Here is a 16,174-nt window from a genome sequence, read left to right on the forward strand (position 1 = left end):
GGTCTTGATATTAGACCTTTGTACCGATAGCCCCATGTTGTAGTCGTAATACTTCAAGTTGACATTATTTCCTGTGTTTTCGTCGGTACCTAGCGCATCTATCACAGCCAATCAGAATGAGCCGAAATCTAACCGAAAAGCACAGTTTCGGCGAAAGCCGGAGTCTGGTCATCACCGCTACTCGTCGCGTTGCTCGACGAGCTCATCGAGTTTCCTATCATACCGCTGTGTTGGACGTCGTCGAGCACAGTCTCGACGCCCCTGGATTACTTCGGACATGTTGCGGCTGGTGTCGAAGCCTGCGTCCACGGGACTCATCACCAAGGTAGTCCCGTCGTCTTGCCTGGGGGGTACGTCACGATTTCTTTTATGTCGGCCGCATTTGCCGGTCTCATCTCGGTTGGTATTCTGTTCAGGTCGACGGTCATTTGCATCGACATCTACGCGGCAGGCCGACATTACTTTGACTGTAGATGGGAAGGAGGTGACAGTACCGCAGGGTGCGTAGCTACGTTAACTGCAATGAGGAGACGATGTCCATAAGGCATATTGTGACAGGCTCAGCATTGATTCAAGCATGCGAAGCAGCAGGCGCAACCATTCCACGGTCTGTCTGCCATGCATTTCAGCCTGAGGTTGCATCGTTGACGCTGACGATATATAATAGATTCTGTTATCATGACCGACTGGCCATTGCTGGGAACTGCCGGTAAGTGCCTTTTTTTTGTCTCAGATCTAGATCACAACGCCGGTATGCAGTATGTGCTTGGTAGAGGTTGAAAGATCACCAAAGCCGGTCGCATCATGGTGAGTACGAGCGTCTACACGGGTTGGAGGCAGATGTTCAAACGACCTTGTGAAGTGCAATGCCTGCGATGCCTGGCGCGAAGGTATTTACGAACAGCCCTCTTGTCCACGAAGCAAGGTATGCCATGAGATGACTCCTCTTTCACTATATGATGAGATTGACGACTCAAACCCAGGGAAGGTGTCATGGAATTTTTGTTGGCAAATCATCCTCTGGACTGCCCTATCTGCGACCAGGGAGGAGAATGTGATCTTCAAGATCAATCAATGCGATACGGTGCTGACCGTACTCGCTTTCACGAGATCACCGGCAAGCGAGCTGTCGAGGACAAGGACCTTGGGCCCCTTGTGAAAACATCCATGAACCGGTGTATTCAATGCACGCGCTGCGTGCGTTTTGCGAACGAGGTTGCTGGGGTGGAGGAGCTCGGCACGACAGGTCGCGGAAACGACATGCAGATCGGAATGTACGTGGAGAAGACGATGAACTCGGAATTGTCTGGAAACGTGGTGGACTTGTGCCCCGTTGGTGCGCTTACCAGCAAGCCCTACGCCTTCCACGCACGTCCCTGGGAGCTGAAGCACACGGACTCCGTCGACGTCCTGGACGCGGTGGGTTCGAATATCCGTGTTGACTCGCGTGGCGTGCAGGTCATGCGTATCCAGCCCCGGCCAAACGACGACGTCAACGAAGAGTGGATTAGCGACAAAACGCGCTATGCCTACGATGGTCTCAAGTTCCAAAGGCTGACTACGCCGTTGATCAAGCAAGGTGATCGGTTCGTTCCCGCCTCATGGGAGGATGCGCTGTCTACGATCGCAGACGGCCTTGCTCGTTCGGGGGCGCAGGATGATGAAATCCAGGCCATGGCGGGTCACCTCGCAGACACCGAGGCGATGGTCGCACTCAAAGATCTGATCAACCGGCTTGGTTCTGACAACTTGGCTCTGGACTGTGTTGGTGGAACCGCTGCTCCTGTTCACGGAGTCGACATCCGATCTAACTACCTGTTCAACTCGACCATTGCTGGTGTGGAGCAAGCGGATGCCATTCTCCTCGTCGGCAGTAACCCACGCCACGAGGCGGCCGTTCTCAACTCGCGTATCCGCAAGAGCTGGCTACACACGAGCCTCGAAGTCGGTCTGATCGGGGAGCGCGTGGACACCGCATATGGTTACGAGTACCTAGGTGCGGACGCCAAGGCTGTTGCGGACTTCGTTGCTGGCAAGGGCGAGTTTGCACAGAAGTTCAAGGCTGCTAAGCGACCCCTCATTATCGTCGGTAGCGCGTTGACCGAACATCCTGATGGCGCCTCAGTCTTTAACGCACTGGCCAGGTTTGTCGAGAAGAACCAGAGTAAGCTCGTAACGCCGGAATGGAACGGGTTCAATGTTCTGCAGCGCGTACGTGTGATGCGCTCAAGTTCCTCCCAGACGACTCATCTACTTCTCGTTCTAGGTCGTTTCCCGTGCTGCCGCATACGAGATTGGCTTCGTTCCTTCCAAACAGGCAACCGCTACGAAGCCGAAGTTCATCTACCTGCTTAACGCTGACGAGGTTGACCCGAAGTCGATACCCCAGGACGCATTCGTTGTATACCAGGGACATCACGGTGACCTTGGCGCGCAGCTTGCAGACGTCTGCTTGCCTGCAGCCGCCTACACCGAGAAGTCCATGACGTGGGTGAACACTGAGGGTCGTTCACAGTTGGGCCGTGCGGCTGTGCCACCTCCGGGTGCATCGCGTGAAGACTGGAAGATCATCCGGTGAGCCGACTGTTCGTCTCATGAGAGAGTATTTGAACTCACGGCTGTTTCCAGTGCGCTATCTGAGGTCGTGGGCAAGCCTCTACCGTATGATGATGTGCTGAGCTTGCGAGATCGCATGTGGGAGATCTCCCCGACTCTGGTGCGCTACGACACGACGGAGCCTACTTCCGTCGATGTTGCCCTTGTTGGTCTCAAGACACTGGCTGCGGGAACTGCGAATGCCAAGGCCACAGGGAAACCGTTCTCCAAGCCTATCAGCAACTTCTATCAGACGGATCCAATCTCTCGAGCGTGAGTATCTGGTGGCACTTGCTTGAAGCATGGAACACTAATCAATCCCCGTGCAGATCGGTCACCATGGCGCAGTGTACTCGTGCGTTTGTTAAGGGTGAAAACTATGGCTTCAGTGAACTTTCCGGTGCCCCAGAAGCGGCATACGCATAGCCTACATGATTGGATGTAATAGTGATGCCCTTCTGAATACTCTGGCGTGTCCCATTGTTGTTTGACTAATTGGACACATGGTGAAGGTGTGGCGTGGTCGTCAGGCAGCCGTGGCGAGCAGGCCGTCAATCTCATAACACCCGGTACCCCTTATGAAATGAAGTTATTGTACTATTGTCTGCGAAGGTACCCTGGACGTGGCGGTATGAATAAATGGGCTTACTCGAGATTGACTTCGAAGCCGTGCCGGTTATAAGAGGTTACCTCATTTAGCAAACTGCGGCTGTATTGCATACTGTCACGTCCGGGCAGCTGCCCGCCAATGCTCTTCCTTTCTATTCTTCGTTCATTCCACCATGAGTTCGTCTATCTATTCTGATGTTATGTCTACACCGTCCGGCCTTGGCTACCACCGGCCTGCCTCAATCTCTGAACTTGCAGCGCGAGCTCAGGACAATCTCTGGGACCCGACCAAGGGTCTCAAGCACTGGCTGCGCACTGCTGAGAGAGCTCGTAGACATGCAGAAGCTCTAGCGACCGATGGCGACTACGAGAGTGCATTTGTGGAGTATGCGAAAGCCGCCACCATCGTGCTGGAGAAGTTGCCGACTCACAGAGAGTACAATGTCTTGCTGAATGCCGACCAGCGGCAGAACTTAGGCATGGTGAGTATGGCCCGTTAGGGATCCTCGCTTTGTGTCTGCAAAGCTCCTGTTCTGCTGTAATCTGCCTGGAGTGTATGTGGGACCGCTGTCGCACGCGAGTAGTTGTCTGACCCCGGAGTGCTCTATGGTAGGTTCGATCGGCGAATGTTGCGTCTCACTAGTGAATTCTCGTGTCCCTCTACATTCCATGCAGATGACCTAGGTCATTTGATCTTTCTAGTCTCAAGTCCTTGTCTCAAGACTTGGTATTCCGTGAAACTGTGGTCACAAGTGTACGCTTCACACCGGGCTGAAGCAGATCCAGATCTGTGCTCGGGCCCAGGTTCTCTGCTACTGAACGGTTATTTCTATGTCCATATACGTATCTACCACGTCGTGATCGCTGACATGTACTCTTGTAGAATGGGCAAGACATTCTGGATAGCTTAAGCCAACTGAAACCAGTGCTCGTGGATCGATTTGAGCAGTGGCAAGCTCAGCAGGCCGCGGCCGCCAGCTCTAGTCGACCTTCGACCTCTAGCTCAATGTATGCAGACAGTATCAGTCGTGAAGAGGCTGCTCGGCGGCGCCGTGAGGAACAACAAGAGGAACGTGCACGGTATGCCCTCGAGGCAGCGCGTAGGGAGCAGGATTGGCAGCGCGATGCCCTGGCACGCCAGCAAGCGGAAGAGAGGGATCGACATGCACGTGAGGAGGGTGCCTGGGCTGCACAACAACAAATGGAGTCGCGCAGGAGAGCAGAGGCGGCTGTTGCGGCTGAGAGACGTGCTGCGGAGGCGAAGGCCCTAGCAGAACGTGAACGACAGGCGGAGAAGGCGCGGAGAGAGGATGAAGCACGGGGAGAGGATGAGAGAAGGAGGCTAGTTGAGAGGTCACGGCAAGAACAGGAAGGCATCTTGCGGCGACAGCAAGATTCAGAGATGGCAGCACTGTCTGCACGGATGGACGCGGTCACGCGATTATCGCCTGTTCCGCCCGCTCCCAGTTCGTCACAACATACCCCTGCGCGGACAAATGAAGATGGCCATTCCCGAAACGCGTCCCGCGGGTTCCCTGTCGCGGCGCCGCAGCCCGCGCGGGCAGCCTCATCCCAGCATGATTCGATGTATAGCAATGGGATTGGTTTGTCCATTCTCCCGCTCGAGAGTCCCACGCGCAACGATGACGATTCCTCGACGGATGTTGAAGGGATAGACCGTCAACAGTCCTGGCATCGCGCAAGGCACGCAGATCAAACTCCGACCAAATTGAAGCAATACACGCCTGGGTACGTCTGTTGGATATCCGCACAATTATGTGTACTCACATAGTTCAAATACCAGCATCGCATACCCACCCCCAATCACTACCACGTCCCCCGCACCTCCGGAGCTGAGCTCCATCCGCTATCCCACCCTCATGTCACAACATCAACTTAAGCAGGGCTATGTGCCGTCATTGCAGTCAATGTTCTCAAAGCCATCCACGGAAACACGTGGGGCACCAGATTCGTCATTGCTGTTCAACGCGGAACCTGCCAGACCATCGTACCCCAAGCCCCCAACGCCTATTTCCAACCCCGTCATCCCTCCGTATCCCAGTCATATGCCCGTCCCTGAGTCGCACAGCCGCCAGGGCTCCGTAACGTACCCAAATGTCGGCCGTCGGGGTCCTTCTCCTTCGGGCGCGCGTGGTGGTCCGTCTGTATCGAGAGAGAACGGATACATCTCCTCTCAGGCTGTAGCACCACGTATTGTCCCGAGCACATCTACTGATTCTGGGCGTGAGCTCAAGACGGTTCGGCTACCGCGGGAGTGCTTGCAGCGCTTCTTATCCATCGCGCGTATCAACACAGCGCAGAACAGGGAGACGTGTGGCTTGTTACTGGGGAAGGACAAGGGTAGTAAGTATGTCGTGACGACTCTCCTCATCCCTAAGCAACACTCGACCAGCGACACATGTACTATGGATGAGGAGGAACTTGTGTTGCAATTTACCGAGGAGAGGCATCTGATTACGCTTGGCTGGGTGAGGATTCTCATTGTCATACTACATTTTCACCCTCTTATACGACTCTTTGTCTTTAGATTCATACACACCCGACGCAATCATGTGCGTCTGCCTGCTCATGAGCTGTTATTGGCGACCTGCTGACATCTTTGGTTGTCAATTCCAGGTTTTATGTCGTCAGTAGATCTGCACACGCACTCTGGCTTCCAGCGTATGCTACCGGAATCATTCGCAGTTGTTTGTGCACCTTCATCACAACCCCAGTACGCCTCCTGTCATCCTCTGTCTCGATGCTGATAGATTGACATTCTCATGATTAGATTTGGGATCTTCCGATTAACAGATCCCGGGGGCTTGCAAACTATCTTAGATTGTACTGTCAAAGAGGCTTTCCATCCACACCCCGAGTTGCCCATCTATACGGTATGTCCATGTCGCTCATTGATTGATTCCTATCAACTCAAATATCACCATCGCAGGACTGCGACAATAGCCATGTACAAATGAAAGACATGCCTCTGGAGATAGTCGATCTGCGTGCATAGGTCATTCTCTCTTTCTTCATCATTTTCTGCTGTATACCTGCATCGTCTGTACCGGGATTCCCATCATACTTCATCTGCCTTATTGCATTGTACAAGGCGTTGTACGTTACACTATACATTGTTTAGGAGATTTTGCATCTGTCGTGTCGTAATATCACATGCTAAGCCTTTCGTAATGCCTCCGCTTCTGAGATCTGAGCACTGAGTGAGGCGGTTGCATCGATCTTGATCTCGATTCAGCTTATTTAGGCAAGCTATATACAACTCGCTGACAAAGCATCGCGAGTGGCTTGTCTTTTCATATTTGCGATGCCGTTCAGCCAAACCGAAATCGAAGAGGAACAAGCTCACTTTGCTCAAGTGATTTCTACGTTCAAGCAGTATGCAGCGTACTCTGTGAGGGCAGACTTTGGACGAAGGGCTTTTGCGCACGCTGATCGCTTGTTATCCAGTTGGCTGCGAACAATCGGCGTAGAAAGGACTTATTCACATTGCCGAGGGCTGACCAAGAATTGCTGGATAGCCTTGGGTATAAAGAAAAGTTGGCGCAGGCTGACCGAGCCATCCTCACCAATGCGGCATTTTTGAATACGATCGTGGCAAATCCAGAGATCTTTGGACATGATCTAGACGTTGAGGAAGAAGCGTCAGAACAACAGCAGGAAGGACAAAATAAACAGCAGAAAATTCAAGGTGATCAGTCTTCTGCAGGTTGACTTAGAGCTTCTTGCATGCTGATAGGGTCACATTCATGACTATCAGCTCCCTCTCATTCTCATTCGCACGGCCATACACACGGATCGCATTCGCATTCTCACTCACACGGTGACCCTCAAGCGTCTATGCATAACGCAAGCGCAGACAATGCCCAATCGAAACAACAGCCCCATCGTCCAAGCGACTTTGATATGGACAGGCTGCGTAGCACCCTGAAACAGTTTGTACGGGACTGGAGTGAAGAGGTTCACGCGATCCCTCACGTTTGAATCGAAGCAGCCACTTAAAGTATGTTTCAGGGTCGAGCGGAGCGTGAAGTCTGCTATGTTCCAATAAGAGATGCATTGCTTGATCATTTCGCGCATGTCTCTATAGAAGAGAGGTCGGTGGACTCTTTGGTTGGAACATGTTTCTTATTCATTCTCCCATTTCTCTCTAGGAGAAAGCTGCGTGTATTAGTTCCCGGCGCTGGACTCGGTAGACTGGCATGGGACGTGGCAAACTTGGGTGAGAGAACCGCCCAGCGGAAAAATGCTCGTGGCGCTCATAATTTTCGTAGGCTTCGCTTGTCAAGGGAATGAGTTTTCGCATTACATGCTACTGGCGTCGTATTATATTTTAAACCGGTACGTGGCGTATTATCGATGACAGGAGTGTTGCCGTTCTCATCACGGGCACATAGGACGGACAGCATCAACGAACACACGATATTTCCATACGTGCATTCCTTCTCAAATCTTCCAAACAGTGTGGCTATGTTACGACCGATCGCTATCCCAGACGTGTTACCATCATCGTTACCACCCGGTAGCGATTTCTCCTTGGTAGCAGGTCAGCTAGGCCGTTCTGCACTTGCCAAGCCACTGATCACGTTCCCGGCAAGGTGATTTCGAGGAGATTTATGGCGCAGACGATAAAGAGGGCGAACCACATGCGGGACAATGGGACGCGATCTTGACATGCTTCTTCATCGACACTGTGAGTGTTTAGAGTGTCATCTGACACGAATGATCCACACTTATTGTACTTAGGCCAAAAATATCGTCAACTACTTGCGTATTATTCATCGCATCCTAGCGCCAGGCGGGGTGTGGATTAACCTCGGTAAGCACCTCGTCGAATGTCCCCATTCGATAGCTGATCCTTCTCCGAATAGGGCCCTTGTTATGGCATTTCGAAAACAACTCGACAAATGATACGTCTATCGAGCTCAGCCTCGAAGAAGTCACAAATCTTGCAAGGAAGATCGGCTTTCAAGTAACAGTAAGCTCATAACACATTTCGACATTCTATACTGCATACCAAAGCTCATGGTAATAGCACGAGCGATCAATTGGCACTACGTACACGAATAATGCGCAGAGTATGTTGGGCTATGTTTACCACGCAGCATTCTGGCGGGCGACGAAGGCACATTGAAGGTAGTATGTCGGAATCTATCTAGTTGAGGTGAGAGATCCGATCGTGAGTGGCAGTGCTGAAAGCGTAGAATCCATCACGGCAGCAGCTCACATTTGATGGTTGTGATGTCATCGTTTTATTCGCGAAACTAGAATGAGGTAGAAGATGCCGTGACCGTCCGCGGTTCGAAGGCAATACGTGTTCGGGGACACATGTAGTGGCCTCATAGGTAAAGCGGTAGCATCCAAGGTATTCTGTGAGATGCATTGTCGATGATGATTTGAATGGTGTGAGCGATGTGGTTTGATTCAGGTATATTACCACCCATTGGCATGGAGATCTTCAAACACAAGCCACAGCAGTATGAGGGTGCCTTCGATCTTCCGGAGTCCGGATAGGAAAAGGTGAGACACTTTGACTGGAGGTCTCTGTTGATTGTCGTGCGGATAGTGAGACTAAATATTGATATACGTAATGCCAGAACAAAGGGAAATGAACGCCGGAGACAAACTTCAGATGTTGGATCCTATGCGAGTGATACTGTCGCGCACGGGTTAGTAATTGTGCTCCAGCGTGGAATGGGAAGTTCAGACGTACAGAAGATCGACCTCAGACATTGATGTCGAGCGGTGACGCTGTAGCTGTTGGCACCGACGTCAAAATGCCGAACATAGACGAAGGCAACGATGGTTAAGTCTTCACTTCCTCGGGCTTGATAATGGCATTGAAGACGGGAGAGATCTTGGCTGCGCTTCAGATTTCTCCATGACATTGAGATCCGGCTGCCCATACATACAATGTGCTCTCAGAGATGGCGCTTCTAGTCAAGATATCGCTGGATTGTAGGTGATTTCCAGAGGACTGTCGGCTTGCTTCAGGATATCGTCGTTATAGCCAAGTGAGTCGCGATATTGTCTTCATAGTTGGCACGTACTGAACGCGCCCATGACCTAGACTTCTTAAGAATGCCTGGGGAGGTAACCGAAAATATGCTGCCGCTTATGATCACTTGTGGATATGTCAGATAGGTCGGTGCAGTTCGTCATACTCCTTTGAATGGCTGCTATCGTGGCCATGTCCGTCGTGGAGGGCATCGATCTTGTGCAGTCAGTCATCGCCGATGCACCCGCGCAGCATTCTAACGATCCCGCTTACTTAAACAGCGTTGCTAATAACGGTGATGATACTCTCTCTGCATCTCACTTATTATTACCTCCAGCAAAGGCCGCTGGAGAGGTCATAGGTTATGCCTGAGAGGATGAGCGCATACTGCCGATGCTGTCACAGCAGTGATCTGTGAGAGTCTATCATTACTGGGGCTCATGGCGCACAGCGCAGGCTAGCTATGCGTATATGTACATGCGTGAAGGTATCTGCCGACACTAGTCGCCATCAATGGTATGCTGGCACCCCCCAGATTCGGCGCGATGTTTCAAAGCGCTGCGACACCTTTGGTAATTTACTTGAATCTTGCTCCTATGAGCGATAGCCTCACCATGTCCTCGAGAGACTGTATCACAGGAAAAAGACAGATTACGTACTGATCAGGGAGTCCAGAATCATGCTCATCTGACTATGTCACCCATGTGTTTCCCGCTTCTGGTGGCCGCTTCTGTCATCAATACTCTCCTGCCAGCGCCATTGGGTCAGTCATTTCATGGTCTCATGACAGTTACTGACGATGGATCGCCGCACTCCAATGCTTCTATCCAAGGTAGCGGCCCGCTTGAGGTTCGTGCGCTTGCGTGGGCCAGCTCCTTTGTGGCCATCTGACTGCTCTATCCGTCCACCGGACACTCAAGTGCTATCTGCACTTCGTATAAAATGACTTGTGCTACTGAAAGCATCGTGCGCGTTGGTCGTATGTTACTTCTCATGAACGTGATGTATTCATCGCATATCTTCGGCAGCACGATCGCGAAACTCCCAGTATTGGCATTTCTAGCATCAGTGATAGCCCGCACATATGCCATTACACCGGATGATTCAACCTGTAGGCAACTCGTAAACTCTTTGAGACGTCTCTAATTGTTTTTTTTTGCTTGATCAGTGCTTGATCCAACATTTACACGTTTGCCCACGGGGTCCGTCAAGCCATCTGGTTGGGCTTGGAACATGGCCCTGGTCCAAGCCAATGGCTTGGCGAGTCAGCAGCCTGTATGGTTCAGCTAGTGAGTATTCGCTCAATAGTTTCCTTAATGAGAGTGCTGATCTACACGTTACCCTCTCAAGCGTGAAAAATTCCGTCTGGCAAGGCGGGATGCTCGAATACAGCGAGATGCAGGAAGCTGCGCCTTACTGGTTGTAAGTCTTATTGCCTGAAGTCTCGCCTGGGTGAATATGTTTTTGATTTCCTGCAGCAACGGATGGGTTGCGCTCGCATATCAGACTCAGAACGAGACTTTGCGCGAATATACCAAGACATTTTTGGACTACGTTTACGCGTCGCAGGAGTCATCCGGTTATTTTGGCCCGTATCCCTTTGACTCATCCCTTCCAACACTACTCTGGCCGCGGTATATGACTATGCTCGGTCTCATCGTGCGGTCCTGCATTCGTGGTATCTCCGTGAATGATGTTGATTCGTTCTCCTTGTACAGCAATATGCGGAAGCCGACGCCAGCGAGACTAGCAAAATATCCGACCTACTTCATGCCTTCGTGCCATACGCAGCTGAGAAATTCGCGAGCGGCGATCTCGGTGATCCATCTCTCGGTGAGCAATATGGGTACCAGCAAGTCCGCTGGGAAGAGGTGGGGGCGCTCGTACAACTCGAATTGTTCCAAGCTGATGTAAGGCGGAAGTTTGTGCTCGTATTGCAGTGGCTATACGACAACGACCCGCGGGGACAGCAGACTCAGTTGATCTCGCTCATGAAGGCCGCCCGTGCACAGGGCTTCTCTTGGAAAGATGACTTGTTTGTAGATAACGGCACATTCCCTAGAACAGCAGTCCCTGCGGCCGAGGCGGGCATGCACAAGTCAGTACAAATTATCATGACATGAGTGTCATGAGGTTGTTGACGATCGTCGCATGTAGCCATGGTGTGAATGTTGCAGAAGGTATCGGAGCGATCGGGTTTTAAGAAACCGGAAAATACTAATTGACATGGCACCCAGCGCTGAAATCGGAAGCATTGGCTTGGCGAATGACCGGGGAACAGAGCGACATCGATAGCACGTAAGTCTCGTCTTCGCACATACTCAGACCAGGTATAATGACCACGTGTGGCGCAGCTATGCGCGTGTTGAAATGCTCTGGCAGTACCACGGACGTCCTCAAGGCATTTTCAACACCGATGAACATCTGGCCGGTCTTCACCCATCAAGAGGGTATGTGTGTCTCTGTTCGTATCTGAGCAACGTAGTCTAAAGCGGCACACCTCGCAGATCGGAATACTGCACGAGCGTTGAAACAATGTTCTCACTAGAGATGATGTATGCAACTCTAGGAGCGCCCCAGTGGGCGGATCTCTTGGAGAGGGTTGCCTACAATTCTCTTCCGGCTCAGGCACGTCTTCTCTGCCTAGTGCACGTCAATTGGGTTTTGACAGTAAAACCACGTATTCAGAGTACACCAGATTGGTGGGCGCACCAATATCTCCAGCAGACGAACCAAATTTGGGTTGCAAACCATAGTCAGGGTGTAGTATGGACCGACGGGCCTTATAGCAACGTGATGGGGATGGAGCCAAATTACCCGTGCTGTGCGTCCAGTGTTTCTTGCTGTATTCTAAAATATGCTGAATAGGTTCAGGCACTGTCAATCATCCACAGGGATGGCCGAAGTTCTGGAGTAACAGCTTCTTGTTGGCCGACAACGGTACAGCCCTTGTACATGCCTTCTTAGGACCAGCGACAGTCTCTACGAAGCTCGCAGATGGTGTGTCGACTAGCAGTGAGTTGGCAGCAGGAATTCTGCGATCCTGTTTATGATTTGACACACTCTATAGTCACCGTGAAGACAGACTATCCCTTCGGCTCCACGCTGATTTACGAAGTCACATCCTCCGCGCCGTTCACATTCTACATCCGCATTCCCAGTTGGGCCCAGTTGACCAGTACGATTGCCGTCAACGGTGGAGATGCCTCGGCGCTGTCGCCCGATACATCGAGCTCGTTGCAGAGTGTACGTGTCGGAGCGGGCATAACATCCGTCGAGCTATTCCTTGACATGCAGACCGAGATCGAGCAGAGGTCTAATGGCAGTATTGCTGTGTACCGTGGTCCGCTCTTGTATGCGGTTGATCTGGGCCATAACGACACCACGACGCTCGCTATGAGGTGCGTATCTTCCGTTCTAGTCTACGGAGGTCCTAATGTAATCCCTCACTGTCAGGTCTTCAGGGCCACTGGAGTTCCTGGAGACGTTGCCGAATGTCCCGGCGGCCGACCTTACATTGGTACGTACTGCTGGTAACCGTTATCATGCGATTCGTGTTCGTGTGATTGATATACGCGTGACAGTACGACAACCACACGCACGACCACACATGGGTCGTCACCACGCCATGGAATGTTGCAATCGACCCGTCGACGTTGGAGTTCCACGAGCAAACCATATCCGAGTTGCCCTATTATGTCTGGGAAACAGGAGCACAGCCTCAGTCGATGACAGCGACCGCATGTGAGGTAGAGTGGCCGACATTGCTTGGCGACGCGGATTGGCCACCTGCTAATGCAAGCTGCCTGGGCGGGTCATTCGAGGTGACATTAAGGCCGTTTGGTGGGACGAGACTGAGGATCGGGGAGATTCCGACTGTATCGATTATATCATAGTGTCATGACGCGAGCCACATGTGTGATTCTGCAAACATAGTGGCATCCACGCGTTATACCGCTTAGCGTATCGGCAGGCCGTAGACAATTAACTCTGAGTTTCGATAATACACCAGAAAATGATACGATCTCCCACACACCCTCAAGCGCCTTCGCGCGCGCATTTTGCGCTGCGAATGATCACTGCAGCGTCGGCCCGTTGATGAATGTGCATGACACCGTTTGTGAAACGAGGCCTAACATGAGCTGCTAAATGGCCGCCAGCGAGCTCGCCTTGCCAAGCATGTGTACAGTTGCGGGCAGGGTCGAAGTCCTCTATGTGGATGCGGAACAGTCCAGCCTGCGGGACAGCGACACGCTTGTACGGGCGGTCAAGGCCACCGAGTGGTAAAGGCGCGGATGCGGGTCAGCGGGAACGTAGATGAGCATGTAGGCAAACGGTGCGTATACTAGGTAAGTTGTACAGCAATCAAATTTTTGAATGCTTGCCAGCTTGCAAGCCACTTGGGTGGACAGGGTACGCCGTACATATTCTGTCACAAGGGCGAGTTGCACCCTCAAGAAGGCGTCTGCGGGGTGGCCGTGGCGGTCCTCTTTCGTGTTCAAGCCCTTGGGCAAGCTGAAGCCGCTGTAGTCATCGCAGCGCACGACGTCGTTCTCCTGTGTCCTGTCAGGTGGCCACGCAAGAGTCGGCTGCACGAGGTTATGGTCCCGGACGTACTGCCCGGTGTGCGCGTCGACATCCAGCGCATTACCGTGATCGAGAACACCGCCCTGCGAGCCGTGCGCTCATCCACCAGCATCGCGTGGGTGAGTGTGTGATCTTCTCGAGTAGGTACTCACAGATCTTTTTCGCGTCGAAGTGGAGACATTTTCCGATTACTTCTCTGCGCGCGGTGTCAGTGTCTCAATGCGCAGATGATAGCCGAAGGAGATGCACGCGATGAGACGCACCTGTAGTCCCCAGCGTGGATGGCCTCCATTTCTTGCTAGTGTGTCGCGGTCAAACAGGGTTTACTTACAGGGACAGAGCTTTCGAGTGCGGTCTTGACAGAATTTCATACAGCAGAGCAAGAAGTACGTGATGACCCTCATCGCCCACACATAGATAGGCTTCCCATATTTAGCTGCATTAACGTTAGGTCTGCAAGCCTTGCGCATATGTCAGTGGCCCGCCTTTTTGATATTTCAGGTGTCATGTATTATAGAGCACCGCGTCGTCAGTGTCACCATCGTTCAGAACGTTCAGCTTCACTCATTCCAGGCGTACCGCAGATCTCAGTTAATATATCATACGCCTCAGACAGAAATCGGCTATCATCATGCTGTCCAAATCCTCATTTTGCGTTCGGAAGAGCCGGTTCTGCGGCTTCAGACCTAGGCACAAAGATCCATACTTATCTTGGCTTTCTCTGTCTCGCAAAGACAAGATACAATCAGAAGCCCCGCGAGCGTTTTGTCATACCGACTCCTCTAGCTTGCTCGACAGTGCACGATGACTCTGCGGGAGTACGGATCTGTAGCGAAACACAGAGTCAACCAGCATCAGAACAAACATTGAATGATTTTGACATTGTAGACTTTGAGTCGAGACAATGGCACTGAGAGTGGCAGTTTTTTGCGGTCATGGTAGACGTGAAGCTGGTGTTCCTCGCCTGGCCGATTCAAACATATGGCACGCCCGACTGTTTGTTGTGATATGTATCCTCCTTCTGCGCGCGATTCTTCCATATATAGGTTCGTCTTGTCTATATCGAGCAATGGCCCGTCAGAAGACAGCTCTGGACATATTGTGACATCATGGACACCGTGTCGTCTATTTAGGATTATCAGTCGATCCTGCTTGTTTTCTCAAGCTTTCTCCGCTGTGCGCATATAAAGAGCAGCGCGACGCATGCACACATCACATCCTTTACTTCTGCCACTTCGAAGCTATGGATGAGGCAGTCAGCTTGCTTCAGTAGGCTCACAGAACGTATGACATGCAAACTGGGTGCATACATGAAGTCGCGCCGTAGTCTTGAAGTAACAAGATACGAGCTGGAATGCTCAGCTCTCATCCAGTTCCATTGCCCTCTCGCACTGGCCGTGGAATATCAAAATTCCTGTCCTCTAGTAGTAAGAGATTCGGAATGCAAGCCCCTATGTTTATTGTTCTCCAGAATGACTGATGCTTTGCATAGGGGGGATCGACGTGCCCCTATGATACAAGCAATCACATATATAGGTCAAGACAGACCTGTTTGATCCCTCCGGCATGGACCAGTACCGCCCTTCTTCCTAGAACAGCCTGCGTGTTTAAACAAACATACGTTGCGTACATTCTGGGAACGCCGACACCAATAGGCTTACTGCAAGGACTTATATGCTGAGGTAGAGGGAAATGTCGATAGACAATTCCGGAATCAGTCACCGAGCCTTCGCGCGACAAATGCAAGAGTTCGACAGGCACGAGACGGGCAATTAGGTTGTACAGAAACAATTCAAAGTCACTACAAGGGCTCACGGCTTGGAGACGGCTTCCGCGTCTTGCTTTTCCTTCTGCCTTCGTCCCGCAGTCTAATCTTTCAGGAGGTCTATCGTTATGTGGACTGCTACCAATATACCGAAGTCATACGTCGATCACAGTACTAACATTCTCGGTGAGCCTGCTCGTTTTTGACCCAGTGAGTACTTTCCAACAGATAGCTCACTCACTTTCCGCCTCGCAAGGTAGACGAGCGTTACTGTGAAGTTTAGACCGCCGGCTGGATAACGTTATATCTTCGAAGCAGGGTAAGGCGATCCTTCCTTGTACCACAGGGGGCCCCGATCAACTCTGAACTCTTCGTGAAAGATAGCGGCCATCTCCAACGACTCAATCCTCTGCACTCATTGGCCAAGACCAGGATGTAAAGTGAAGTAAAGAAAATAAGTACAAGTGCTCGGTAACTATCTGGGCGCCAGCCAAAGGATCGTCATCAATCTGTCGGGGTCACATGCTGGAACGCGGTCGCGTATACGTCCACCCTGAAGTTCATGTTCAATTTGGACTCCTCGTATTACTGTGAAACCTCGG

General features: G+C 51.7%; 4 protein-coding genes across 4 annotated transcripts; all 4 read left to right on the forward strand.

Annotated features, from left to right (window-relative positions):
* Window positions 1-277: 277 nt before the first annotated feature.
* Window positions 278-3,021, forward strand: POSPLADRAFT_1153717 (hypothetical protein; the record flags this gene model as incomplete). The annotated part of the gene is made up of 10 exons (XM_024486767.1): window positions 278-350; window positions 417-500; window positions 559-607; window positions 668-709; window positions 760-807; window positions 863-925; window positions 984-2,211; window positions 2,267-2,574; window positions 2,629-2,868; window positions 2,925-3,021. 10 exons carry the CDS (start codon window positions 278-280, stop codon window positions 3,019-3,021), a joined length of 2,232 nt encoding a protein of 743 aa, XP_024335154.1.
* Window positions 3,022-5,270: 2,249 nt separating this feature from the next.
* POSPLADRAFT_1154162 (hypothetical protein) lies at window positions 5,271-6,220 on the forward strand (the record flags this gene model as incomplete). The annotated part of the gene is made up of 5 exons (XM_024486818.1): window positions 5,271-5,693; window positions 5,753-5,777; window positions 5,842-5,938; window positions 5,996-6,098; window positions 6,155-6,220. The coding sequence occupies 5 exons, from the start codon at window positions 5,271-5,273 to the stop codon at window positions 6,218-6,220; spliced, it is 714 nt and encodes a 237-aa protein (XP_024335155.1).
* Window positions 6,221-6,529: 309 nt separating this feature from the next.
* POSPLADRAFT_1154358 (hypothetical protein) lies at window positions 6,530-8,356 on the forward strand (the record flags this gene model as incomplete). Its single annotated transcript, XM_024486843.1, has 11 exons — window positions 6,530-6,616; window positions 6,673-6,913; window positions 6,983-7,182; window positions 7,237-7,319; window positions 7,377-7,444; window positions 7,497-7,563; window positions 7,620-7,768; window positions 7,821-7,915; window positions 7,969-8,041; window positions 8,094-8,200; window positions 8,258-8,356. 11 exons carry the CDS (start codon window positions 6,530-6,532, stop codon window positions 8,354-8,356), a joined length of 1,269 nt encoding a protein of 422 aa, XP_024335156.1.
* Window positions 8,357-9,913: 1,557 nt separating this feature from the next.
* POSPLADRAFT_1049564 (hypothetical protein) lies at window positions 9,914-14,300 on the forward strand (the record flags this gene model as incomplete). Its single annotated transcript, XM_024479784.1, has 19 exons — window positions 9,914-9,983; window positions 10,389-10,509; window positions 10,571-10,642; window positions 10,699-10,879; window positions 10,939-11,318; window positions 11,378-11,382; window positions 11,458-11,518; window positions 11,603-11,670; window positions 11,790-12,044; window positions 12,089-12,235; window positions 12,291-12,621; window positions 12,677-12,740; window positions 12,805-13,063; window positions 13,451-13,556; window positions 13,609-13,633; window positions 13,660-13,926; window positions 13,952-14,014; window positions 14,110-14,193; window positions 14,259-14,300. 19 exons carry the CDS (start codon window positions 9,914-9,916, stop codon window positions 14,298-14,300), a joined length of 2,601 nt encoding a protein of 866 aa, XP_024335157.1.
* Window positions 14,301-16,174: the final 1,874 nt, after the last annotated feature.

Source organism: Postia placenta (assembly GCF_002117355.1).
Source record: "Postia placenta MAD-698-R-SB12 unplaced genomic scaffold POSPLAscaffold_15, whole genome shotgun sequence".
Taxonomy (NCBI): Eukaryota; Fungi; Basidiomycota; class Agaricomycetes; order Polyporales; family Adustoporiaceae; genus Rhodonia; species Rhodonia placenta.